This window comes from Salmo salar, unplaced genomic scaffold (assembly GCF_905237065.1).
Source record: "Salmo salar unplaced genomic scaffold, Ssal_v3.1, whole genome shotgun sequence".
NCBI classification, from domain to species: Eukaryota; Metazoa; Chordata; class Actinopteri; order Salmoniformes; family Salmonidae; genus Salmo; species Salmo salar.
This window is the reverse complement of record NW_025550565.1, coordinates 108,744-135,632: the sequence shown is the minus strand read 5'-3', so window position 1 is coordinate 135,632 and position 26,889 is coordinate 108,744. Positions and strand designations below refer to the sequence as shown.

At 43.7% G+C, this 26,889-nt stretch overlaps 1 protein-coding gene and 1 non-coding gene across 2 annotated transcripts in view; one reads left to right on the top strand and one right to left on the bottom strand.

Annotated features, from left to right (window-relative positions):
• The first annotated feature begins 2,378 nt into the window (after positions 1-2,378).
• Positions 2,379-26,889, top strand: part of LOC106603982 (protein phosphatase Slingshot homolog 2) — a 65,444-nt gene continuing 40,933 nt past the window's right edge. The window contains 4 exon segments of the mRNA XM_045713871.1: positions 2,379-2,616; positions 20,638-20,681; positions 26,325-26,371; positions 26,374-26,436. Of these exon segments, the coding sequence (XP_045569827.1) occupies positions 2,560-2,616; positions 20,638-20,681; positions 26,325-26,371; positions 26,374-26,436 (211 nt within the window). The 5' untranslated portion in view covers positions 2,379-2,559.
• Positions 3,920-3,993, bottom strand: trnat-ugu (transfer RNA threonine (anticodon UGU)). Its single transcript has one exon. It is a non-coding gene; the product is annotated as a tRNA-Thr (tRNA).

The window sequence follows — 26,889 nt, the reverse complement described above, 5'->3', positions numbered from 1 at the left end:
TAATACCCAGGCTGTCTTCCTCTCACTCTCGCTGAGTGTCATTATCTCTGGTGAGATCGGTTCCTTCCTGATTCTTCTGTTGTCTTTCCTGAGTGACTCTAAACCTCAAAAACCCTTTTATATGCTGTAATCCCAATCTAATCTCTCCTACTCTCTGCTGCCACTGTTGCTAATCCCCTTGCAGTGATGGAGAGACTGCCAGTCAAGATGAATGGATGGATGATAGATGGATAGCTAGAGCAGGGGTATATTAATTAGCACACACCGCAGCAAAACATTTTGCAACAGAAAATGAAAACAAGTGTTTCTTACTGGATAGATTCCCTCCCCGTTTCGTTCCATGTGCTTCAGTTTGGTTCCTAGTGATGAATAAACCCCATAGCGCTCTCTGAACTGAAGTAGGTGTGGCCAGTGCTACTGAAACATTTAATAAAACATTTTTTTAAATAATGTAACCTTTATTTAACTGGGCTGTGTGTGTGTGTGTGTGTGTGTGTGTGTGTGTGTGTGTGTGTGTGTGTGTGTGTGTGTGTGTGTGTGTGTGTGTGTGTGTGTGTGTGTGTGTGTGTGTAACTCTGAATGATGTGGTAATCTGCCTGCCCTACCAGGGTCATGTAGAATTTGATTGAAATAACCTCTTCAAATGTTACCCATACTCTAAAAATGAGGGGTACAACAAGGGTTCTTCTAAGATCCTCAAAGTTCTTAGAAGAACCTTAGGATTCTTGGAACTGAAAATTGCCCCCAAAAGGTTCTTCCAAGAACCCCATAGAAGGTGGGGTTCATCGAGGAACCTCCTAGTTGATGTGGGTTCTTGCAGGAACCTAACTGCCCAACTGAAACATTTGGATTTGACAGCAGGTGCAGGAACTTAACTAGAACATTTTAAATATCTCCTCTATTTAAGGTTTGTCCCTTGTATGACCTAAATTGATATTGCTTTATGATGATAGCATCTAGCACCTTTTCATATTAGTGCCGATCTTTTGAAAATAGAAAATGGACACTTCAGTGGATATCAATCAACAAAGAGGTGAGAATATGTAGGCTATAGGAATATGTTGAAGGCTAGCTGTATTGGGTGCAGATGACTGAACTGCTCACTTTTGTGTCTGTGTCTGCAGGTATACAGACAAGGAGGCATGCAAAGGTATGTCAATAGGTATTGGTATGTTATGCAGATCACATGTACCATCCTCCTCCTCCCTTACCTCTTCAATGAATATCCAAAAGGCCTCTACATTATGGACAAGGTATGTGTATTAAAAACATTATCCCCCCAAAAAAATTAATTCACATTTACCACAAAAACCAAGGTATGAATACTGTCATGTGCATGTTTTGTTAATCATCTGTATAATAAAAAATGAATTCACAGACTTCACCCTCCCTACACCTGATGAATATAACCTGTTCGATCACCATGCACTGCAAAATCATTCTGGCTATGGATACGGAGTTAACATCAACACATTAACATCAACACACCAGAGGATATATCCATTAGACCTGGGGCTCTGCTAGGAGTTCACCTCATAATTGGATTGTTTTATTCTGCTTTGCCTCTAAAATCCTAATAAACACTGACAACTAAAATATTGTGTTATTGTTGTTATTGTTATGAGTATTATTATGAATAATGATAATAATAGTGGGTAATAATAGTAAAAAAAAAAATTACACCAAAAGGTTCTTCGAGGATCCATTAAAAGGGGTTCTTTGAAGAATTTATAGGAGTTTTTCCGACATTTTCAATTTGAAGAACCCCTAAATGATACTCCATGAACCTTTTATTTTTTAGAGTTAATCTACTGTCATGGTGAGAGGTGAAAGTGACTGTATAGCTTGCCTGGAGTAGGCTATGGGGCCCATAACTACAGTCCAGAGGTCAAACAAACTATTTCACCACAATACAACACCCCACACAATTCATTTCACAACATTTCCATCGTAATAATACAGAAAACTCTCTATTACAGTGTGTGACTGAATTATCAGCAGAAAACAAGTCACAGCAGATAGACTTGTTTATTATTCTTTGAGAGGGTGGGGATTCACTTCATAGCCTAAACCAGAGATCATCCAACTAGATTCAGCTGCGGGACAATTTGTTTCTTGAGCAGGGCCTGGAACATAATGACTAATCATTTCTAGACTGCAAATTGACAGCAAGAAGATGCAAACAGATGTAATATTTGACTAAAACATAATAAATTCAAACCATGCTTACATTTATATATGATCAAGTGTCTCTATTATGCGTGGGAATACTTGGGAACAAGATTTACAAAATTAAAATCACTTGCTCAGAAAACTTGTGGGGCCACTTGTTAAACTTTGTCCTGCACTGTCTGTTTCCAGCACGTAACAGGTTACATCAGAGTCAATAGATGGAGCTTAATGCACATGCGCTGACCATCCGTCCAGAGGAAACAGCCGGGGAGTAGCTGGTTGTCTGTAAACGAGCGAATAACCCGGGTATAGCGGATTTCTCCCGAAACAATTATGACCGTATCGCCGTTGTCGCTTTCTCTCAGGCATCTGTTTCCCGGTCGCTGAATGGCACTGGTAACCGTGCAGCGCTCACCGACCCCCAGCACCAGCCCCTGTGTTTCGGTAAGCCATCGTTGTTTCGATCCCCCAACCACCGAATCCCTAGCTGGAAACTTTGGGTTGATTTCCTCTGTTTTTGCCGACTGTTCTTAAGTGTCTAGCTTTTATATTTGTGCGCATGCGTAAAAACTATATTAATTTTGGAATACAGTAGAATCTATGGAGCGCAAAATGTATACATTGTAGCTGTCACTGTTGCGACTAGGTTACCAAGCACAGGCAATGAAACGTGTGTTTATTCTAGAGTGTTACATTGTATCATAGTATAGTTTCAGGAGGAGAAAATATAGGCTACATGTTGTCAGGTGTGTTTCCTATGTGTAGGCTAGTTTAGTCTGTAGTCTACACGCCGGACTAAACATCAGCCAGTGACTGTAGTCTACTGTAAAATAGGCATATTTTCTCCAAAATCACTGGCCTCCCCAAGTCATCTAATATGCCGCTTCATACTAGCTAACTACTTCAACTCCTCTGTGGGGTACGGTTTTGGAATCATAAGTTACGTATTATATCTTTCATATCAGCGAAAAATACTACTACTAATAATAAAGGTGAAATTACTTTGCACCTTTTATAATGCTTGGTTCCCACACGGTCGTATTTCCATGTTACAGCGCTTGTTTAAGGAAAATAGTAGAAAGACTGAGTTATACCAATGCGAATTAACGTTCGCTAACAGCATCTCTGTACACCCTGTGTGTAAACGGAAGACGGACACCACAAACTTGTCACTGGAAAATACTGTTTGCTGCAACTGTGTTTAAAAAAAAAAAAAGTAGGCTACAGTAAGTGTATATTTAGCATTTGGGAAATTATTTTTGATGTGCTATGAATGAGAATCGATTCATGTATAGATTGTTTTGGCTGCCAGAGTCAATTCACCTCTAGTCTCTGTCTAAACAGAACATGTAAACATAGCCGCGGGACATAGGGGTGCTGAGGGTGCTTAAAAATCAGAATGAAAAAATATTTTTTTTTAAGTTTTGATTTTCTCACAGAAGTATTGTACTGTGCCTTTTAATAGTCCAGTGCACCTTTTAATGGTCTTGTATTGGTGGATCGATTTAGCCCCCAAGGCATAGATACACTACATGACCAAAAGTATGTGGACACCTGCTCTTCAAACATCATGGGTATTAATATGGAGCTGGTCCCCCCTTTGCTGCTATAACAGCCTCCACTCTTCTGGGAAGGCTTTCCACTAGATGTTGGAACATTTACATTTTAGTCATTTAGCAGACGCTCTTATCCAGAGCGACTTACAGTAGTGAATGCATACATTTCATGCATTTTTTTGTTCTGTACTGGTCTCCCGTGGGAATCGAACCCACAACCCTGGCATTACAAACACCATGCTCTACCAACTGAGCCACACGGGACATTGCTGCAGGGACTTTCTTGCATTCAGCCACAAGAGCATTAGTGAGGTCGGGCACTGATGTTGGGCGATTAGGCCTGGCTTGCAATCGGCGTTCCAATTCATCCCAAAGGTGTTCGATGGGGTTGAGGTCAGGGCTCTGTGCAGACCAGTCAAGTTCTTCTACACTGATCTCGACAAACCATTTCTGTATGGACCTCACTTTGTGCATGGGGGCATTGTCATGTTAAACAGGAAAGGGCCTTTCTCAAACTGTTGCCACAAAGTTGGAAGCATAGAATTGTCTAGAATCTAATTGTATGCTGTAGTGTTTAAATTTCCCTTCAAAACAGCCCTAGACCATTATTCCTCCTCCACCAAACTTTACAGTTGGCACTATGCATTGGAGCAAGTAGCTTTCACCCGGCATCCGCCAAACCCAGATTCGTCTGTCGAACTGCCAGATGGTGAAGCGTGAATCATCACTCCAGACAATGCATTTCCACAGCTCAAGAGTCCATTGGCGGCGTGCTTTACGCCACTCCAGCTGGCATTGTGCATGGTTATCTTAGGCTTGTGTGCGGCTGCTCAGCCATGGAAACTCATTTCATATAGCTCCCGACGAACAGTTCTTGTGCTGACGTTGCTTCCAGAGGCAGTTTCGAACTCGGTGTTGCAACCGAGGACAGGCGATTTTTACACGCTTCAGGGCTTGGCGTTCCTGTTCTGTGAGCTTGTGTAGCCTACCACTTCGTGGCTGAGCCATTGTTGCTCCTAGGCATTTCCACTTCACAACAACAGCACTTACTGGGACAGCTCTAGCAGGGCAGAAATTTGAAGAACTGACTTGTTGGAAAGGTGGCATCTTATGACGGTGCCACGTTGAAAGTCACTGAGCTCTTTAGTAAGGCCATTCTACTGCCGATATTTGTCTATGGACAGTACATTGCTGTGTACTCGATTTTATACACCTGTCAGCAACGGGTGTGGCTGAAATAGCCGAATCCACTCACTTGAAGGGGTGTCCACATACTTTTGTGTGTGTATATATAGTGTACATTTTTCAACCATTTTCCATCTCTAAAAAGTAGGCATAGGTAATGGCTTTGATTTCTGGATAAACTGAGGGGAAAAGGGGTCTTTAGAAAACATCGACCAGAAAAAGTCTTAAAAGGTATCAGAAATACATCAAAACACAATAATGTTGACGTAAAGACCGCTAAACTATCAAAATAAAGAAGATTGCACACTCCATTTATAAAACTCCCGGCAGTTTAATGGGTATTTACCAACGTTTCGGCATCACTGTGCCTTCCTCAGGGTGACGTAAAGACCCCTGCCAACTTATATCAACACTTTTATATTTCGTTTTGGAGAAATTGTTTACCTTCTGTAAGTTTAAGAAATACTTTTTGAATGTCTCTCCTCATGAGGAGGGAGGTTAACCTCTATGGGCTAGGTGGGACGCAGGCGTCCCACCCGTGGTGCACTCCATCAACAGCAGGTGCATTTCAAGAGCGGCAAATTTGAATCCAAATAAATGTCAAAATTCAAATTTTTCAAACATACAACTATTTTACACCCTTTGAAAGATAAACATCTCCTTAATCTAACCACGTTTTACGATTTCAAAAAGGTTTTACGGCGAAAGCATAAATTTAGAGTATGTTAGGACAGTACATTTACAAGAGTTGTGTGTAATGTTTTGTCAATTCAAAGACAGGGTCACCAAAACCATAAAACCAGCTAAAATGATGCACTAACCTTTTACAATCTCCATCAGATGACACTCCTAGGACATTATGTTAGACAATGCATGCATTTTTAGTTCTATCAAGTTCATATTTATATCCAAAAACAGCGTTTTACTATGGCATTGATGTTGTGGAAATCGTTTCCCTCCAATAACCGGCAGTCAAGTCAGCATCACAAATTAAATAATTAAAATTAGAAAACATTGGTAAAATATTATATTGTCATTTAAAGAATTATAGATTTACATCTCTTGAACGCAATCAACTTGCCAGATTTAAAAATAACCTTACTGGGAAATCACACTTTGCAATAATCTGAGCACTGCGCCCAGAAAAATACGCGTTGCGATACAGACTAGTCGTCATGTTGGGGAGATCTAAAATCGAAAATACTATGTAAATAATCCATTACCTTTGATTCTCTTCATCAGATGTCACTTCCAGGTATCACAGGTCCATAACAAATGTAGTTTTGTTCAAAAAAGCTCATCATTTATGTCCAAAAATCTCCGTCTTGTTAGCACATGATCTAAGCCCGCCGGACTTCACTTCATGAACGAGGGGAAAAAATATATTTACGTTCGTTCAAACATGTCAAACGTTGTATAGCATAAATCATTAGGGCCTTTTTAACCAGAACATGAATAATATTCAAGGTGGACGAATGCATACTCTTTTATAACGTATTGGAACGAGGGTACCCAACATGAACTCGCGCGCCAGGTGTCTAATGGGCCATCATCGTTCCATGGCTCTTGTTCGGTCAGATCTCCCTCCAGAAGACTCAAAACACTTTGTAAAGGCTGGTGACATCTAGTGGAAGCAATAGGAAGTGCCAAAATATTCCTCAGCCCCTGTGTTTTTCAATGGCATAGGTTTAAAGGTAATACAACACATCAGGTATCCACTTCCTGTCAGAAAATGTCTCAGGGTTTTGCCTGCCAAATGAGTTCTGTTATACTCACAGACACCATTCAAACAGTTTTAGAAACTTTAGAGTGTTTTCTATCCATATATAATAAGTATATGCATATTCTAGTTACTGGGTAGGATTAGTAACCAGATTAAATCGGGTATATTTTTTTTATCCAGCCGTGCAAATACTGCCCCCTAGCCCCAACAGGATAATGAAACTTCACAGAAATAACAAGTAATGGTAGACCTACAATAGTCATTGTACTGATTACAATTTTTGTTTAGGAATTATTAAGTCATTTAAAACTCGGAATTCTGTTACCAAATTGGTAAACAGAATTACCAGAAATCCGTAATGGAATTACTGCAACTGGTTTGGCTTCAATGGGAAATCATAATAGTCATCTGCTACTGTCCTCGCTTCCACTGGCATACTGTCATGTTCAGCTCATAACTGTTTTCTATGTCTTTCTGTTATCTGGTGTTAAAACAGTCTGAGTCTGGACAACCTCTCGCTCTCTCTCTCTCTCTCTCTCTCTCTCTTTCTCCCCCCAGTTAATGTAACCTCTCCTAGCTCTTACTGACACCTACCCATGATCCCCTGCTCTTTCCATTTACTGTAAACAGTATCCTCACCCACTGAGCACCGACTGACACCGGACCTCCATGGACGTTGAAAACTAGTTTAAATTTGACAGTCCACCCTGGCCTTGATGTTAACGTCCACAGACGGACCGGACTGAACCTATGATAGACGTATGTTTCTCAAGTTTGGATAGTAAAATACAGTACTGTATAGTGAGTAGAGTACAGTAAACTACAGTACTGAGTACAATACAGTACAGTACAATACACTACAGTACAGTGAGTAGAGTACAGTAAACTACAGTACTGAGTTTGTACAGTACAATACACTACAGTACAGTGAGTAGAGCACAGTAGACTACAGTACAATACAGTAGTACAGTATAATACAGCACAGTACACTACAGACAAGTCCAGTACAGTATATTGTACTGTACTGAACGCTACTGTACTGAACTCTACCTTATCACTGATAAACCCCACAGAAGAAGAAGAGGCGGGGAAAACAATGGTAGCTAGCTATAGCTAGTACACAGAGTATCCTTCGCCCCGTCTTTTGGGCACTGTTTTCCTGCAGTTCTGTTAACGACAGCGAGGGCAGGTGTTCGGCAGGCGGGAGCGAATGACGCTGTGTGCTAGCTTAGCCAGCTGGTCATTGTGTCAACCCCCCCCCCTCCCGCCTGCTATGTACAAATGAGAAGCAAAGGGATGCTCCTGATTACAAAGCAAGTAATATGACTTGTATGTCTTCACGCTCTCTTGAGAACCTTGTTGAGCCAGTCCAGGATGAAGTGTGCCTACCTGCGACGACAGGTGTAGTGGAAACTTCCAAAGTTTTCCCTGAGAATCCTAACAGAGATGATTCTGGACCGGGAGGAGTGAGATTTTTGGAAAGTGTGGATTCCTGCTTTTTTGTCCGACCCATACATTGTGTCCGGCTGGGTAAATGACAAACTGGGAATGGTTAGATCTGTGAGTTTCGAGAAGTGGAATTGTTTAGATTTTTTGTGTGTATCCGCCTCCCAGAGGAAGCTGGCGCAGAGAAAATCACAGAAGATAGATGAGGTAGTTGCAGCAGAGAAATATTTTGAGTGTGAGATTTTAGAGCAGAAGATCGACAGGGAGAGTTTTGAGAGAAGGGGTTTCATCCTCCCAGGCTGATGTAGGATTGTTTAGGGCCAAGTAATATTATTAATAATAATTTATTATATTTCTAATAATAAAAACAAAGTAAAAAAAATAACTACATCACTGTGTGCTAGCAGTTATATATCTGTCAATCCAATTCCTAAAATGTTTTTCTCTTCAGCTCTTGAATTTGAAAAGTGGAACAATAGTAGTGGTGGACTTCTCCCCTCTTCTTGTCACGTCCTGACCAATATTTAGGTATTATTTCTATTATATTTGGTCAGGACGTGGCAGAGGTATATTTGTTTTGTATTATGGGGTTTTGTGTGTGGTGTAGTGGGGTGTGTTAGTTTGGTATAGGTTCTAGGTTTGTTTTTCTATGTGTAGTTTTGGGTGCTGGACTCTCAATTGGAGGCAGGTGTTTCTAGTTGCCTCTGATTGGGAGTCCTATAAGTAGGTGTGTGTTTGTTTGGTTTTCGTGGGTAGTTGTCCTTGCACTGCATTGTAGGAGCCTGCAAGACTGTTGCTGTCGTAAGTTCTGTTTATTGTTTTTTCAAGTGGATGCTTTACGTGTTTTTTATTTAAATAAACATGAGTGTCCACAATCCCACTGCGCCTTGGTCCATTCCTAACGACGGACGTTACAGAACTACCCACCACCAAAGGACCAAGCAGCGGAAGAGGAGGAAGCCACAGGAGAACAAAATGGAGGAATGGACATGGGAGGACGTCCTAGACGGCAAGGGAGCCTACACCTGGGAAGAGATCCTGGCCGGAAGGGATTGCCTCCAATGGGAACAGGTGGAGGCACTCAGGAGAGTGGAGGCAGCTGGACAGAGGAACCAACGCGAACGTTATGCTGGAACACGGCTGGCGAGGAAGCCGGAGAGGCACCCCCAATACATTTTTTGGGGGGAGCACACGGGTAGTTTGGCCAGGCCAAGGAAGAGCCGTAAGCCAGCTACCCGTGACTACAGGGAGGTGCGTATGAGGTGGAGGGCGCCATGTTACGCTGAGGTACGCACCATCTCGCCTATACGGACGCACAGCCCAGTCCGCCCGGTACCAGCGCCCCGCAGGTGCCAGGGCAAGGTGAGCATCGAGCCGGAAGGGGTGATGCCAACCCTGCACTCAAGACCGCCAGTGCGCCCTTTCGGTCCGGTGTTTCCCGCTAGACGCACTAGCATGGAGGTGCGTGTCTCCAGGCTGGCACGTCCAGTACCAGCCCCACGCATCAGGCGTCTAGTGTGTCAGTCCAGTCTCGCCAGTCAAGAGTCACCAGAGCTGCCCGCCAGTCGTAAGTCTCCAGAGCTGCCCGCCAGTCGTAAGTCACCAGAGCTGCCTGCCAGTCAGGAGCCGCCAGAGCCGCCCGCTAGTCAGGAGCCGCCAGAGCCGCCCGCTAGTCAGGAGATGCCAGAGTTGCCCGTCTAACCGGAGATGCCAGAGTGGCCCGACTGCCCGGAGCCGCCAGAGTGGCCCGACTGCCCGGAGCCGCCAGAGTGGCCCGACTGCCCGGAGCCGCCAGAGTGGCCCGACTGCCCGGAGCCGCCAAAGTGGCCCGACTGCCCGGAGCCGCCAGAGTGGCCTGCCTGTTCGGGGCTGCCAGAGTGCCCTGCCTGTCTGGATAAGCCCGAGTGGCCCTCCTGTTCTCCGGCCCAGCCCGAGTGGCCCTCCGGTCCTCCGGCCCAGCCCGAGTGGCCCTCCTGTCCTCCGGCCCAGCCCGAGTGGCCCTCCTGTCCTCCGGCCCAGCCCGAGTGGCCCTCCTGTCCTCCGGCCCAGCCCGAGTGGCCCTCCTGTCCTCCGGCCCAGCCCGAGTGGCCCTCCTGTCCTCCGGCCCAGCCCGAGTGGCCCTCCTGTTCTCCGGCCCAGCCCGAGTGGCCCTCCGGTCCTCCGGCCCAGCCCGAGTGGCCCTCCAGTCCTCCGGCCCAGCCCAAGTGGCCCTCCTGTTCTCCGGCCCAGCCCGAGTGGCCCTCCGGTCCTCCGGCCCAGTCCGAGTGGCCCTCCTGTCCTCCGGCCCAGCCAGAGTGGCCCTCTGGTCCTCCGGCCCAGCCCGAGTGGCCCTCCGGTCCTCCGGCCCAGCCCGAGTGGCCCTCCTGTCCTCCGGCCCAGCCCGAGTGGTCCTCCTGTCCTCCGGCCCAGCCCGAGTGGTCCGTCTGCCAGGGTCAGCCCGAGTGGCCCGTCTGCCCGGCGCAGCTAGCGGCGCCACCAAAGTGGGCGACGCCAAAGGTGGAGCGAGGTCCACGTCCTGCACCTGAGCCACCTCCAGGATAGGTGGGTTGGGGAGGGAGGGTGTAGCACAATGCCGTCGTTGACGGCAGCCACCCTCCCTTCCCTCCCTTATTGTTTAGGGGGTATTGCTTTTTGGTTTTGTTGGGGTAATGGGGATTTTTGTGTTTTCTTTTAAGGTGCATTCCGGGGTCTGCACCTTTAGGGGGGGTAATGTCACGTCCTGACCAATATTTAGGTATTATTTCTATTATATTTGGTCAGGACGTGGCAGAGGTATATTTGTTTTGTATTATGGGGTTTTGTGTGTGGTGTAGTGGGGTGTGTTAGTTTGGTATAGGTTCTAGGTTTGTTTTTCTATGTGTAGTTTTGGGTGCTGGACTCTCAATTGGAGGCAGGTGTTTCTAGTTGCCTCTGATTGGGAGTCCTATAAGTAGGTGTGTGTTTGTTTGGTTTTCGTGGGTAGTTGTCCTTGCACTGCGTTGTAGGAGCCTGCAAGACTGTTGCTGTCGTAAGTTCTGTTTATTGTTTTTTCAAGTGGATGCTTTACGTGTTTTTTATTTAAATAAACATGAGTGTCCACAATCCCGCTGCGCCTTGGTCCATTCCTAACGACGGACGTTACACTTCTGGAACAATAGTAGTGGTGGACTTCTCCCCTCTTCTGGAACAATAGTAGTGGTGGACTTCTCCCCTCGTCTGGAACAATAGTAGTGGTGGACTTCTCCCCTCGTCTGGAACAATAGTAGTGGTGGACTTCTCCCCTCGTCTGGAACAATAGTAGTGGTGGACTTCTCCCCTCGTCTGGAACAATAGTAGTGGTGGACTTCTCCCCTCGTCTGGAACAATAGTAGTGGTGGACTTCTCCCCTCGTCTGGAACAATAGTAGTGGTTGACTTCTCCCCTCGTCTGGAACAATAGTAGTGGTTTCACTTCTCCCCTCGTCTGGAACAATAGTAGTGGTTTCACTTCTCCCCTCGTCTGGAACAATAGTAGTGGTGGACTTCTCCCCTCGTCTGGAACAATAGCACTGAAACTAAAGGAGTATTTACCTTATTTGGTCTATACCTGAAGGGCCTCGAGCAGGTTTGGTCTTTCATGTTTTTATACTTCAGCAACGAAGTCAGGTAAGTTGGAAGCTTGTGGAGTAGGACTTTGTAAAACAAAAAGGTAATAATGAGGTGATCTACGGTAGAAATACTTTCCCATTGTTCCTCAAAAATGCCACGTATGATATTCAATTTTTTAGCTCTGAGTCTCTACTTTTATCCAATATAAAAAAAAACTATTTCAAATTTTGCTAATATGACCGACTCGAGGTGGTGAGTCACATATTAGTAAAAAGTAAAAAGTTCATTTAAATTACTTAGGAATGGTGGACACTTTGGAGAGGTGTGTGGCAGTTTTAATGAGGACCAACCAACCATTTGATACAGGATGCAGTTGTGAGTATTAAAACTGTCACCTGTGATAAAACGAAGGGTGCTATAGTAGATGGCATCTAAAGGTTTAAAAGTAGTTGCTGCAGCAATCTGGTAAACGGTGTCACCATAGTCAAGAACTCGCAGAAAAGTTGACTGTACAATCTGCTTCCTGCTATTTAGGGAGAGGAAAGATCTATATAAAAAAATAAGCCCCATTTAAATCTAGGCTTTTTAACTAGCTCAACCTCATTTATTTTTTTAAACATCAAGTTTTTGTCAATCCAAATACCGAGGCTGGAACCCAATCGATGGGAGAACCATCCAATGAATAAATAAATATGTAGTTCATCTGAAACATTTTTCTTTTGGCGAGAATTCGAGAACAACAAAACAACAAGTTTTAAACCTACCAGGGCTTTCTGTAAGGCAAACAAAGTCACATTGCAGTTCTAACAGCCTTGTCAACAGTTGGGTCAATGGCATATACAGTGAAAATATTCAGACCCCTTGACTTTTTCCACATTTTGTTACGTTACAGCCATATTCTAAAATCGATTTAAATACTATTTTTTTCCTCATTAATCTATACACAATACCCCATTATGACATCACAATACCCCATAATGACAAAGCGAAAACCAGGATTTTAGCAAATGCATTACAAAAAAAAAAAAAAAACAGAAATACCTTATTTACATAAGTATTCAGACCCTTTGCTATGAGACTCCAAATTGAGCTCAGGTGCATCCTGTTTCCGTTGATCATCCTTGAGATGTTTCTACAACTTGATTGGAGTCCACCTGTGGTAAATTCAATTGATTGGACATGATTTGGAAAGGCACGCACCTGTCTATATAAGGTAACACAGTTGACAGTGCATGTCAGAGTAAAAGCCAAGCCATGAGGTCGATGGAATTGTCTGTAGAGCTTAAGGCACAGATCTGGGGAAGGGTACCAAAAAATGTCTGCAGCATTGAAGTTCCTCAAGAACACAGTGGCCTCCATCATTCTTAAATGGAAGAAGTTTGGAACCACCAAGAATCTTCCTAGAGCTGGCCGCCCGGCCGAACTGAGCAATCGGGGAGAAGGGCCTTGGTCAGGGAGGTGACCAAGAACCCAATGGTCATTGATAGGGCTCCAAAGATCCTCTGTGGAGATGGTTGTCCTTCTGGATGGTTTTCCCATCTCTGCAGCACTCCACCAATCAGGCCTTTATGGTAGAGTGGCCAGATGGAAGCCACTCCTCAGTAAAAGGAACATGACAGGTTGGAGTTTGCCAAAAGGCACCTAAAGGACTCTCACACCATGAGAAACGAGAGTCTCTGGTCTGATGAAACCAAGAGTGAACTCTTTGGCCTGAATGCCAAGCGTCACGTCTCGAGGAAACCTCACACCATCCCAACGGTGAAGTATGGTGGTGGCAGCATCATGCTGTGGGGATGTTTTTCAGCGGCAGGGACTGGGACACTAGTCAGGATCAAGGGAAAGATTAACAAAGCAAAGTACAGAGAGATCCATGATGAAAACCTGCTCCAGAGCGCTCAGGACCTTAGACTTCGGCGACGTTCACCTTCCAACAGGACAACAACCCTAAGCACACAGCCAAGACAACACTTTGGGAAAAGTCTCTGAATGTCCTTGACGGGCCCAGCCAGAGCCCGGGCTTGAAACCGATCAAACATCTCTGAAGAGACCTGAAAATAGCTACGCAGCAACACTCCCCATCCAACCTGACAGAGCTTGAGAGGATCTGCAGAGAAGAATGGGAGAAACTCCCCAAATACAGGTGTGCCAAGTTTGTGTCGTCATACCCAAGAAGACTCAAGGCTGTAATCGCTGCTTAAGGTGCTTCAACAAAGTACTGAGTAAAGGGTCTGACTTCTTATGTAAATGTGATATTTCAGTTTAGTTATAAAATAATTACAAAATTCCTAAAAAAAATCCTAAAAACCTGTTTTTGCTTTGTCATTATGGGGTATTGTATGTAAATTGATGAGGGGGAAAAAAAGTATAATCCATTTTAGAATAATGCTGTAATGCAACAAATTGTGGAAAAGGTCAAGGGGTCTGAATACTTTCTGAATGCTCTGTATATCTGCCTCAACGAGGACTATCCGGAAGCTGTGCGCCAGAAGAGGAAAGAACTGATCCCAGCCATGAAAGCTGCCAGAGCACGTGGCGACATCGCTTACATCTGCTATGACAGGCTCATTGTTCACCCTCCCTCCCAGAAGCCTGGAAGGGATGAGAGAGCCAAGCCTTTGGGTTCATAGCTTCAACCCCTCAGCACAAACACACACACACACACACACACACACACACACACACACACACACACACACACACACACACACACACACACACACACACACACACACACACACACACACACACACACACACACACACACTAACTGATTAATGGACTGCTGAATGTATATTTTTTTCTCTTGCTTTGTCTGCTCTTTTCAGTAGTATGTCTATATCTGATAAGCTACCCAGGAAAGGGATGAAAATAGCCCATATTAATATATGTAGCCTTAGAAATAAGGTTCATGAAATCAATTACTTGCTAACGTCAGATAACATTCATATATTAGCCACTTACTTAGATAATTCATTTGATGATACATCAGTAGCAATACAAGGATATAACATTTATAGAAGAGACAGAAATGCTTATGGGGGAGAAGTTGCTGTATATATTCAGAGCCATATCCCTGTAATGCTTAGAGAAGATCTTATGTCAAGTGGTATTAAAGTGTTATTGAAGTGTTGTGGTTGCAGGTTCACTTGGCACATCTAAAGCCTTTTCTTTTGGAGTGTTGCTATAGGCCACCAAGTGCTAATAGTCAGTATCTAAATAACATGTGTGAAATGTATGATGTTAACAGAGAGGTCTGCTTTCTTGGGGACCTGAATATTAACTGGTTTTCATCAAGCTGTCTGCTCAAGAGGAAGCTTCTCACTGTAACCAGTGCCTGTAATCTGGTTCAGGTTATTAATCAACCTACCGTGGTGTTTACAAACACTACAGGAACAACTTCAGACACTTGTATTGATCACATTTGTACTTTGTTCTAAAGCTGTATCTGTACCCAGTGATCACAATATAGTGGCTAAATCCAGGAAAGACAAAGTTCTGAAAGCTGGGCCCAAAATAGTGTATAAGAGCTCATAAAAATATTTTTTTGTGACTTATGTGGATGATGTTATAAATATTTGTTGGTCTGATGTGATTAATAAGGTGCATCCAGACGCTGCACTTGATGAATTTATGAAATAGTTTTTTCCTATTATTGATAAACTGACTGTTGGAACTGTTAAGGCTTCATGGATTGAGGAGGAATTGAAAATGGTATGGTTAAAAGAGATGGGACAAAAGGAGTGGCTGCACATCTGGCTTACTGCAAATTTAAGAATGTATGTGACTAAACTCAACAAAAAGAAGAATAAACTGTATTATGAAGCCAAGATCAATGATATAAAGAATAATGGAAAAAAAAAAGTTGCAGTACTTTAAATTAAATTATGGGCAGAAAGACAAATTCAAATCCATTTTCCATTAAATCAGATTGCTTATTCATCACAACCATTTGATGTTGCCAATTATTTTAATGATTACTTCATTGGAAAAGTGGGCAAACTTAGGCAGGAAATGCCAACAACGAATAGTGAGCCGTCGTACTCGTATATAAAATAATGAAAGAAAAGCATTGCAAGTTTATATTTTGTAAAGTTAGTGTAGGAGATGTGGATTATTTATTTTTTGTTATTGATCAATAATGACAAACGTCCTGGCATTGATAACTTAGATGGAAAGCTACTGAGGATGGTAGCTGACTCTATACCCACTCCTATCTGTCATATCTTTAATCTAAGTCTAGAGGAAAGTCTTTGTCCTCAGGCCTGGACGGAAGCCAAAGTCATTCCGCTACCAAAAGAGTGGTATAGCGACCTTTTCCTGATTCTAACAGCAGACCAATCATCTGTTTGACCAAATACAATGCTTCTCTGTAAACAAATTAACAACAGACTTTCCAGCATGCTTTATAGAGAATGGCACTCAACATGTACTGTACTGACAAACATTTCTGATGATTGGTTGAAAGAAATTGATAAGAAGACTGTGGGAGCTGTACTGTTCGATTTCAGTGCAGACTTTGACATTATTTACCATAACCTGTTGTTGAGAGAACTTCTGTGTTATGGCTTTTCAACCTCTGCCATATCGTGGATTCATAGCTATCTATCTAATAAAACTGAGGGTTTTCTTTAATGGAAGCTTCTCTAATGTCAAACATGTAAAGTGTGGTGTACCGCTCGGCAGCTCTCTAGGCCCTCTACTCTTTTCTGTTTTGGAATGGGTAGCGAGTAATAAACTGGTCCTGAACATCTCTAAAACTAAGAGCATTGCATTTGGTATAAATCATTCCCTAAGTTCTAGACCTCAGCTGAATCTGGTAAGGAATGGTGTGGCTGTTGAACAAGCTGAGGAGACTAAATTACTTGGCGTTACCTTAGATTGTAAACTGTCATGAGCAAAACATATAGATTCAATGGTTGTACAGATCGGGAGAGGTCTGTCCGTAAAACAGAGATGCTCTGCTTTTATGACACCGCACTCCAAAAAGCAAGTCCTGCAGCCTCTAGTCTTGTCTTATTTTGATTATTGTCCAGTCGTGTGGTCGAGTGCTGCAAGGAAAGACCTAGTTAAGCTGCTCTTCATTGTAATCAAAGGGCTAATATACATACTATGCATGCCAGTCTCTCTTGGCAGAGTTGAGTTGAGGTCGAGACTGACTGCATCGCTTCTTCTTTTTATAAGAAACATTAATGCATTAAAAATTCCAAATTATTTGCATAGTCAACTTACACACAGCTCTGACACACACACTTACCCCAGATGAGTCTGACATGCCCAGGTCAGAAATGGAGGTCCCGGCTACAAGAGCCAACCGCGACGTGAGACAAGCTTTGCCGGTTACAGCCAGCTAACCTAGCTAATCGGAGCTAGCATGCTAATGGGTCCGGGGTCCGGCAAAAAAATCCAGCCGAACACGGCATGTTAAAAGCAGCACCGACAACGTGGTCCCCAAAAACAAAACACTTAAAAGGTTTTAAAAGTATAAAATGTAAAAAGTGTCTTTAGAAATATTAACTTAGAGTAACGTTTATTTTTGTTGCTGAGTTTACACTCACCCACTCATACACACATCTACCCTCACCCACTCATACACACTGCTACCCTCACCCCCTCAACCTAATAACCACCACCATGTTTCTCGTTGTTGTCAGTGCTTATCCTTGAACTGTCTCGTGACCAGTTGAGCCAGTTTGGAGTCAACGACAGTGCTGAGTTAGAGGTCAGGGGGGAGAACTTTCCTCGCCAGAATGTGTGGATCTTGCACCCCCCCCACACACACACTGTGTCCCATGACTCGATGTGTGTGTGTTTGTGACATTCTGACTGTGAGATGTCTATAAAGATGCCCGCTGGGTGTCTCTCTCTCTCTCTCTCTCTCTCTCTCTCTCTCTCTCTCTCTCTCTCTGGAAGCCTGTGGTGAACCTGGCCAGCTCCACTGCTGTGTTGCCATAACAACGAGGGCCTTTGAGAGCCACACACTGCTGCTGTAAGAGTCCATGGAGTCAAGGGAATCCAGCACTCAGTAGATCACTACAGCCTTTCTTCTCTGACTGATGGGCTAAGTGGTCCATCTCTCTGGCGGTGGGGGATTCACCTCATCTCTCTGGCTGAGGGGGATTCACCTCATCTCTCTGGCTGAGGGTGGTGGGGGATTCACCTCATCTCTCTGGCTGAGGGTGGTGGGGGATTCACCTCATCTCTCTGGTTGATGGTGGTGGGGGATTCACCTCATCTCTCTGGTGGTGGGGGATTCACCTCATCTCTCTGGTTGATGGTGGTGGGGGATTCACCTCATCTCTCTGGTGGTGGGGGATTCACCTCATCTCTCTGGTTGATGGTGGTGGGGGATTCACCTCATCTCTCTGGTGGTGGGGGATTCACCTCATCTCTCTGGCTGAGGGTGGTGGGGGATTCACCTCATCTCTCTGGTGGTGGGGGATTCACCTCATCTCTCTGGTGGTGGGGGATTCACCTCATCTCTCTGGCTGAGGGTGGTGGGGGATTCACCTCATCTCTCTGGTGGTGGGGGATTCACCTCATCTCTCTGGCTGAGGGGGATTCACCTCATCTCTCTGGTTAAGGGTGGTGGGGGATTCACCTCATCTCTCTGGTGGTGGGGGATTCACCTCATCTCTCTGGTGGTGGGGGATTCACCTCATCTCTCTGGCTGAGGGGGATTCACCTCATCTCTCTGGCTGAGGGTGGTGGGGGATTCACCTCATCTCTCTGGTGGTGGGGGATTCACCTCATCTCTCTGGTGGTGGGGGATTCACCTCATCTCTCTGGTTGAGGGGGATTCACTTCATCTCTCTGGCTGAGGGTGGTGGGGATTCACCTCATCTCTCTGGTGGTGGGGGGATTCACCTCATCTCTCTGGTTGAGGGTGGTGGGGGATTCACCTCATCTCTCTGGTTGAGGGTGGTGGGGGATTCACCTCATCTCTCTGGTGGTGGGGATTCACCTCATCTCTCTGGTTGAGGGTGGTGGGGATTCACCTCATCTCTCTGGTTGAGGGTGGTGGGGATTCACCTCATCTCTCTGGCTGAGGGTGGTGGGGATTCACCTCATCTCTCTGGCTCAGGGTGGTGGGGGGATTCACCTCATCTCTCTGGCTGAGGGTGGGGGGATTCTCTTCATCTCTCTGGCTGAGGGTGGTGGGGGATTCACCTCATCTCTCTGGCTGATGGTGGTGGGGGATTCACCTCATCTCTCTGGTGGTGGGGGATTCACCTCATCTCTCTGGTGGTGGGGATTCACCTCATCTCTCTGGTTGAGGGCGGTGGGGATTCACTTCATCTCTGACTGGTGGTGGGGATTCACCTCATCTCTCTGGTTGAGGGTGGTGGGGGATTCACCTCATCTCTCTGGTTGAGGGTGGTGGGGGATTCACCTCATCTCTCTGGTTGAGGGTGGTGGGGGATTCACCTCATCTCTCTGGATGAGGGGGATTCACCTCATCTCTCTGGCTGAGGGTGGTGGGGGATTTACCTCATCTCTCTGGTGGTGGGGGATTCACCTCATCTCTCTGGCTGAGGGGGATTCACCTCATCTCTCTGCTGCATGCTCTGTTTTCCTACCTGTCCTATCCTACAGATGCCTTACAACATACATACACACATTATGACTGACACACACACACACACACACGCTGTAAAACAAACCCTCAGTGTTTTGCATATATGTAAATGTCCCGAGCAGGGAATCTATGCTGCTCCTCTCACTTCCTGTCCAGACAAACACAACAGCCTGGCCACTTCCTAGGTATCTGACCACACTGGCCAACACACACTGCATTTGAATTGGCTGTCTGTGAACACAATAGTAACCCTGACAACACAACTTCTCCCTACTCTTCATGAAGTTCTGTTTTGAAGGCTCTGGTCATAATTTCTTTCAGTCAGTCTAAACATGAATGGTTCTCTTTTTTTTATGTGCTATTTATTTAATGTATTTTTTTATGCCGGTAGATTTAACTTGTTTATAGCTGTGTTGGTACTATGGAGATCAGCTTAGATGTGTACCAGGTCAGTGACAGTCAGGAAGAACACTAAAATTGGACCCAGAGGATCTTATTGTCTTGTCAGAAACCCACTGAAGGAAGTAGTGGTGGGTGTGTCTCTGTGTGTTTTGGTTGTCATCTCTCTCGGACCGCGCCTTTATAAACAGACTGAGGCCATTTTCCTAGAGAGAGAAATTAAATCCAGTCTGAACGGCTTGTCTCTCGATCTCTTCTCTAATAGGAGTAGTTAGGCTGTAGTCTGTCTCTGCTCTAAAAGGGGTAGTTAGACTGCAGCCTGTCTCTGCTCTAATAGGGGTAGTTAGACTGCAGCCTGTCTCTCTGCTCTAATAGGGGTAGTTAGACTGCAGCCTGTCTCTCTGCTCTAATAGGGGTAGTTAGACTGCAGCCTGTCTCTCTGCTCTAATAGGGGTAGTTAGACTGCAGCCTGTCTCTCTGCTCTAATAGGGGTAGTTAGACTGCAGCCTGTCTCTCTGCTCTAATAGGGGTAGTTAGACTGCAGCCTCTCTCTCTGCTCTAATAGGGGTAGTTAGACTGCAGCCTGTCTCTCTGCTCTAATAGGGGTAGTTAGACAGCAGCCTGTCTCTCTGCTCTAATTGGGGTAGTTAGACTGCAGCCTGTCTCTCTGCTCTAATAGGGGTAGTTAGACAGCAGCCTGTCTCTCTGCTCTAATTGGGGTAGTTAGACTGCATCCTGTCTCTCTGCTCTAATAGGGGTAGTTAGACTGCAGCCTGTCTCTCTGCTCTAATAGGGGTAGTTAGAGTGCAGCCTGTTGTAGTCATTCTCTGTTTAGTGTGTGTTTCAGGGTGTGAGAGAGTTGGTCATTCGCTAGACTAGCTGACGACACTGATACTATGTGTTGGCTTAACAGGCTGCGTGTTGGCTTAACAGGCTGCGTGTTGGCTTAACAGGCTGCGTGTTGGCTTAACTGGCTGCGTGTTGGCTTAACTGGCTGCGTGTTTCTCTCCTCAGGAGTCCGGCAGTGGGGAGGAGGACCGGCGCTCTCAGCCTAGGAGGTAAGACAGACACGCCCCGTGTGACATCATCACCTTTGTTTGTAACACTGCAAATGTCACTCTGACTGATTTCTCAGTCTGTGATTTTCTCACCTGTGCTATTGTGGCATCAGAGAAATGTCCTGTGTCGCAGTGACAACACGAACAGCACCTGTGACTAGGGTTTTCACAAAATCCCATTTGGAGGATTCCCGGAATCAAGAGGTAATAAGCAGGAAATACGGAAACCTGTAACCAGGATTTCTGGAAATCCAGTGAATTTATTTAAAGTTTTGGTTATTTTGCAACCCGCATTGTGACATAAAGAACTCCATCGGCAGTGAGACGTCGTAATGAACTCCTGTGTGAGAGTTCTGTCCAGTGCGATTGTGGCGTCTCAATGCAGTATTCTTCTTTTTGTTGCCGAGGGCAGTGAGTGTCTGAGCTGTGGAGTTGTTGTAGATCAGGTTTGTCCTGTCTCTGTTCACCACAGACTCCCAACTGAACAGCTCTCACATAACACTGCGTGTGTGTGTGTGTGTGTGTGTGTGTGTGTGTGTGTGTGTGTGTGTGTGTGTGTGTGTGTGTAGGGCTTGGAATTTCCTTACCATACGATAGTATCACGATACTTAGGTGCTGATACGATCTGTATTGAAGTTCTCATAATTCTATATGTATTGCGATTCGATTTTGCGATTTGACGTTCCAAACCTATTGCTCACTATATGTCTGCTGCAGAGAAACAAGAGAGAGCATGATCAATTATTTTTGATCAGTAATGGAAATAAAAGTGCTGAAAACATATTGGCTCATTATTTAAGGAGAAGATGGGGAACAAGCTATAGGATGAAAAGACGTGTTGGCGCCAGCACAGCCGACTAGCACTAGCTAATGCTACTTATAGTAGCAAGCACAGCCGACTAGCACTAGCTAATGCTACTTATAGTAGCAAGCACAGCCGACTAGCACTAGCTAATGCTACTTATAGTAGCAAAAACACACAACATTTGTGTGTTTATTTTGACACCTCACAAAGCAACTGTTTTGATGATGCAGAGGTTGTTGAGTCTGCTCTTCACAAATCCTCATTGTCAGCCCTAGCTATGGAAACACCATGTCCCTAGTATAACATAAGGTTGTATACAGGGCTGTGACAGTAATTGTCAGCCCTAGCTATGGAAACAACATGTCCCTAGTATAACATAAGGTTGTATACAGGGCTGTGACAGTAATTGTCAGCCCTAGCTATGGAAACAACATGTCCCTAGTATAACATAAGGTTGTATACAGGGCTGTGACAGTAATTGTCAGCCCTAGCTATGGAAACAACATGTCCCTAGTATAACATAAGGTTGTATACAGGGCTGTGACAGTAATTTTCAGCGCTAGCTATGGGAGTGTTCACTAATGATTATATGTAATTGTTTTGTTAACTTAGTCTTTCTATTAAACGTTCTGCATCTCCTCCTCTTTCCAACTGTCCTTTTTATGCTCCAGCAGTTATCTGCACACGGTGGAGAGCGCTATGGCACTAGAGTAAAGAAATCGTTTGATGTGTGGACTTTTCTTTTTTACAAGGCAGATTGCTTGTAAATAAATAAATCGTTATTTTAAAAAAAAAAGGTGGGAATGTATCTGATTTTAATTATTCAACAGCAGTCGACAAGGTTGTTCTGGCTCTGGCCTGTTACTCAGGCCCAGAAGCTAGGATATGCATATAGTTGGTAGATTTGGATAGAAAGCACTCTAAAGTTTCTAAAACTGTTAAAATTATGTCTGTGAGTATAGTAGAACTGATGTGGCAGGCGAAACCCCAAGGACAAACCATCACCCAAAAAAAGAATTCAGCCTACCACTATTTGCAATGGCTATCACTTTTATTATAAGGCCAAGTCCTCCCAGATTGCAGTTCCTAGAGCTTCCACTAGATGTCAACAGTCTTTAGAAAGAGTTTCAGGCTGGTTTTTGGAAAAATGAGCCAGAAATTGTAGTTTTTCTAGGTGGCTCCCATTTTGGCAAGTAGTGTTTCCAAGCACGTGGAAGAGAGCGCGTTCTTTGGTATTTTTCTTCGGTAAAGACAATACCGATTCTCCGTCTTAAATTTTATCGTTTATTTATGTGTGAGGGTACCTAAGGTTTGATTATAAACGTTGTTTGACTTGTTTGGAAAAGTTTATTAGTAACGTTTGGGATTCATTTTGTATGCATTTTGATGAAGGGAAACTGGGTGGATTATTGACTGAAGCGCCAACTAAACTGAGTTTTTATGGATATAAAGAAGGACATTATCGAACAAAAAGACCATTTGTGATGTAACTGGGACCTTTTGGAGTGCCAACAGAAGAAGATCATCAAAGGTAAGGCATTTTTTATATCGCTATTTCTGACTTTTGTGTCGCACCTGCCTGGTTGAAATATGTTTTTCATGTGTTTGTATGCGGGGCACTGTCCTCAGATAATCGCATGGTTTCGTTTTGCCGTAAAGCCTTTGAAATCTGACACAGCGGCTGGATTAATAAGAAGTTAAGGTTTATTTTGATGCATTACACTTGTGATTTTATGAAAGTAAAATATTTATAATACTGTAGTTTGAATTTCGCGCTCTGCGATTTCACCGGTCGCAAATGGGTCTTGGTCGCAAATGGGTCTTCCAAATGGACAATGACCCCAAGCATACTTCCAAAGTTATGATTTAAGGACAACAAAGTCAAGGTATTAGAATGGCCATCACAAAGCCCTGACCTCAATCCTATAGAAAATTTGTGGGCAGAACTGGTAAAGCGTGTGTGAGCAAGGAGGCCTACAAACCTGACTCAGTTACACCAGCTCTGTCAGGAGGAATGGGCCAAAATTCACGCAACTTATTGTGGGAAGCTTGTGAAAGGCTACCCGAAAACGTTAAACAATTTAAAGGCAATGCTACCAAATACTAATTGAGTGTATGTAAATTTCTGACCCACTGGGAATGTGATGAAATAAATGAAAGCTGAAATAAATCATTCTCTCTACTATTATTCTTACATTTCACATTCTTAAAATAATGTGGTGATCCTAACTGACGTAAGAAAGATCATTTTTACTAGGATTAAATGTCAGGAATTGTGAAAAACTGAGTTTAAATGTATTTGGCTAAAGTGTATGTAAACTTCCAACTTCAACTGTATGTACAGTGTGGTGTCCCTCAGGGCAGTTGCCTTGGGCCATTGCTCTTCTCTATTTTTACTAATGATTTGCCACTTGACTTACAAGAAGCTAAAATGTATTCTGATGATTCCACACTCTACACATCAGCACCTACAGCCAGTGAGCTCACTGAGACTCTTAGCAAGGAGTTACAGTCAGTGTCAGAATGGGTAATTAACAATACATGGGTCTTAAATACACTGCCTTCAGAAAGTATTCACACCCCTTGACTTTTTCCACAATTTTGTTGTTACAGCCTAAATTTAAATGAACATTTGTTGTCACTGGCCTACACACAATAACCCAAAATGTGAAAGCGGAATGATGTTTTTTGAGATTTTTAAAAATCAATAATTAGCTGAGATGTCTTGAGTCAAAAAGTGTTCAACTCCTTTTGATATGGTAAATCTAAAGTCCAGGAGTAAAAATGGGCTTAACAAGTCACATAATAACTTAGATGGGGACTCCCTCTGTGTAATAATAGTGTTTAACATGATTTTTGAATGACTTCCTCATCTCTGTACCCCAAACACACAATTATCTCTAAGGTCCCTCAGTCGATCAGTGCATTTCAACTACAGATTCAACCACAAAGACCAGGGAGGTTTTCCAATGCCTCCTATTGGTAGATGGGTAAAAAAAAAGCAGACATTGAATATCCCTTTGAGCATAGTGAAGTTATTAATTACACTTTAGATGGTGGATCAATACACCCAGTCACTACAAAGATACAGGTGTCCTTCCTAACTCAGTTGCTGGAGAGGAAGGAAACCGCTCAGGGATTTCACCATGAGGCCAATGAGTTTAATTGCTGTGATATGTGAACTGAGGATGGATCAAGAACATTGTAGTTACTCCACAATACTAACATATTTGACAGAGTGAAAAGAAGGAAGCCTGTAAGGAATAAAAATATTCCAAAACATGCATCCTCTTTGCAACATGGCATTAAAGTAATATTGCAAAGAATGAGGCAAAGCAATTCACTTTTTGTCCTGAAAACAAAGTGTTATGTTTGGGCAAATCCAATAAAACACATTACTGGGTACCATTCTCCATATTTTCAAGCATAGTAGGGGCTGCATCATGTTATGGGTATGCTTGTAATTGTTAAGGACTGTGATGTTTTTCAGGATAAAAAAGAAACGTAAAGAAGCTAAGCACAGACAAAATCCTAGAGGAAAACCTGGTTCAGTCTGCTTTCCACCATACACTGAGATGAATTACATTTGACATTTTAGTCATTTAGCAGACGCTCTTATCTAGAGCGACTTACAGTAGTGAATGCATACATTTCATACATGTATTTATTTTTTGTACTGGCCCCCCGTGGGAATCTAACCCACAACCCTGGCGTTGCACACACCATGCTGGCGTTGCAAACACCATGCTCTACCAACTGAGCCTCAGGGAAGACTGGGAATTCACCTTTCAGCAGGACAATAACCTAAAACACAAGGCCAAATCTACACTGGAGTTGTTTACCAAGAAGACAGTGAATGTTCCTGAGTGGCCGAGTTACAGATTTGACGTAAATTTATGGCAAGAGCTGAAAATGGTGGTTCCTCACAAAGATCAACAACCAACTTCACAGAGCTTGAAGAATTTTGAAAAGAATCATGGGTAAATGTTTCACAATCCAGGTGTGGAATGTTCTTAGAGACACCCAGAAATATATATTCTTTAAATAGTTTCTAAAAACATGTTTTTACTTTGTCATTATGGGGTTGTGTATGTGTGAGAGAGAGGTGGGTGAGAGAAATAAAATCTATTTAATCCATTTTGAATTCAGGGTGTAACACAACAAAATGTGGAATAAATCAAGCTGTGTGAATACTTTCTGAAGGCACTGTACAAGGTGTGACCATTGAACAAGTTGAACTAGGAGTGACATTGATCATGATCAAGTCATATTGACAAAGTTGTTCTGTGTTTTTGACATAAATCATTATATATTTAATAATTATTTATATATTATGTAATTAGAAAGAATTGCCTTCATGTTTCCATGGTGGGATTTTGCTTGCAGGCTACTGTGAAGCAAGGTAAGCCACATATGAAATAAAACATTTCAGGTTTCAAACAATGAAGTATGTTTTCAAAATGCATACTGCCTCCAGCTCATATTGTAAAGTGGTGGGTGATGTGCTCTGATAACTTAAATGGCGAATGGGAGAAATAAAAAATAGTATCTATTTTTTAACTGTGCACCTAAACTATTTCTAACACCCGATTGCGCATTTAGAATTGTTGGGCAATGAACGGGCTTTATAAAAAGTCACGTTTTACTCCAGCAGCAAGGGGCTGAGGAGCTGCAGAAGAAATCCCGCTCAAAATAGGCTCTGAATGCAGTGCGTGTGTGATAGTTCTGTTGGTTAAATAAGCATGATGAGTTTTTTTTTTATTATTCCAAAAGCCGGCAATTGCCCGCTAACCAAAACCCTGTCCTCTCTCTCTCCCCCTCTCCCTTCCTCTCTCCAGTATCAGTGAGAGCTTCCTGACAGTAAAAGGCGCCGCCCTCTTCCTGCCCCGGGAAATGGCTCCTCCCCTAGCTCTACCTCCCGCTTCTCTCACCTCCGCAGCAAACATGCAGGTACAGTACAGAGTACAGGCATCATAGGGCATTATGGGAAACGGAGCACAGAAGCTTTATGTTCAATCAATGAAATGTATTTTATAAATCCCTTTTAGCCATTAGCAGTTATCACAAGGTGTTGTACTGTAGGCCCGGGACGATACCAGTATCACTCCTTTGCTGTGTGTAACATATTGTGTGCTATAGCTTTGAAAATAAATACATGTGACTCTTGATGACAACATAATGATGTTTGTTTTCAACATTAGGGATGTTTTCCTGATGAAGTTAAATCCTTGTTTCCTTGCCACGATACTGAGATACTGACGAGTATCACGATACTGACATCGTCCCGGTCCTATTGTATAGTTACTTGCCCTAGACCCCAAAGAGCAAGCAAAGTGGCCAGGAGAAACTCACTAGTTCAGCTATTAATGAGATAGAACTGGATAATCTCTCCCTAGTTCAGCT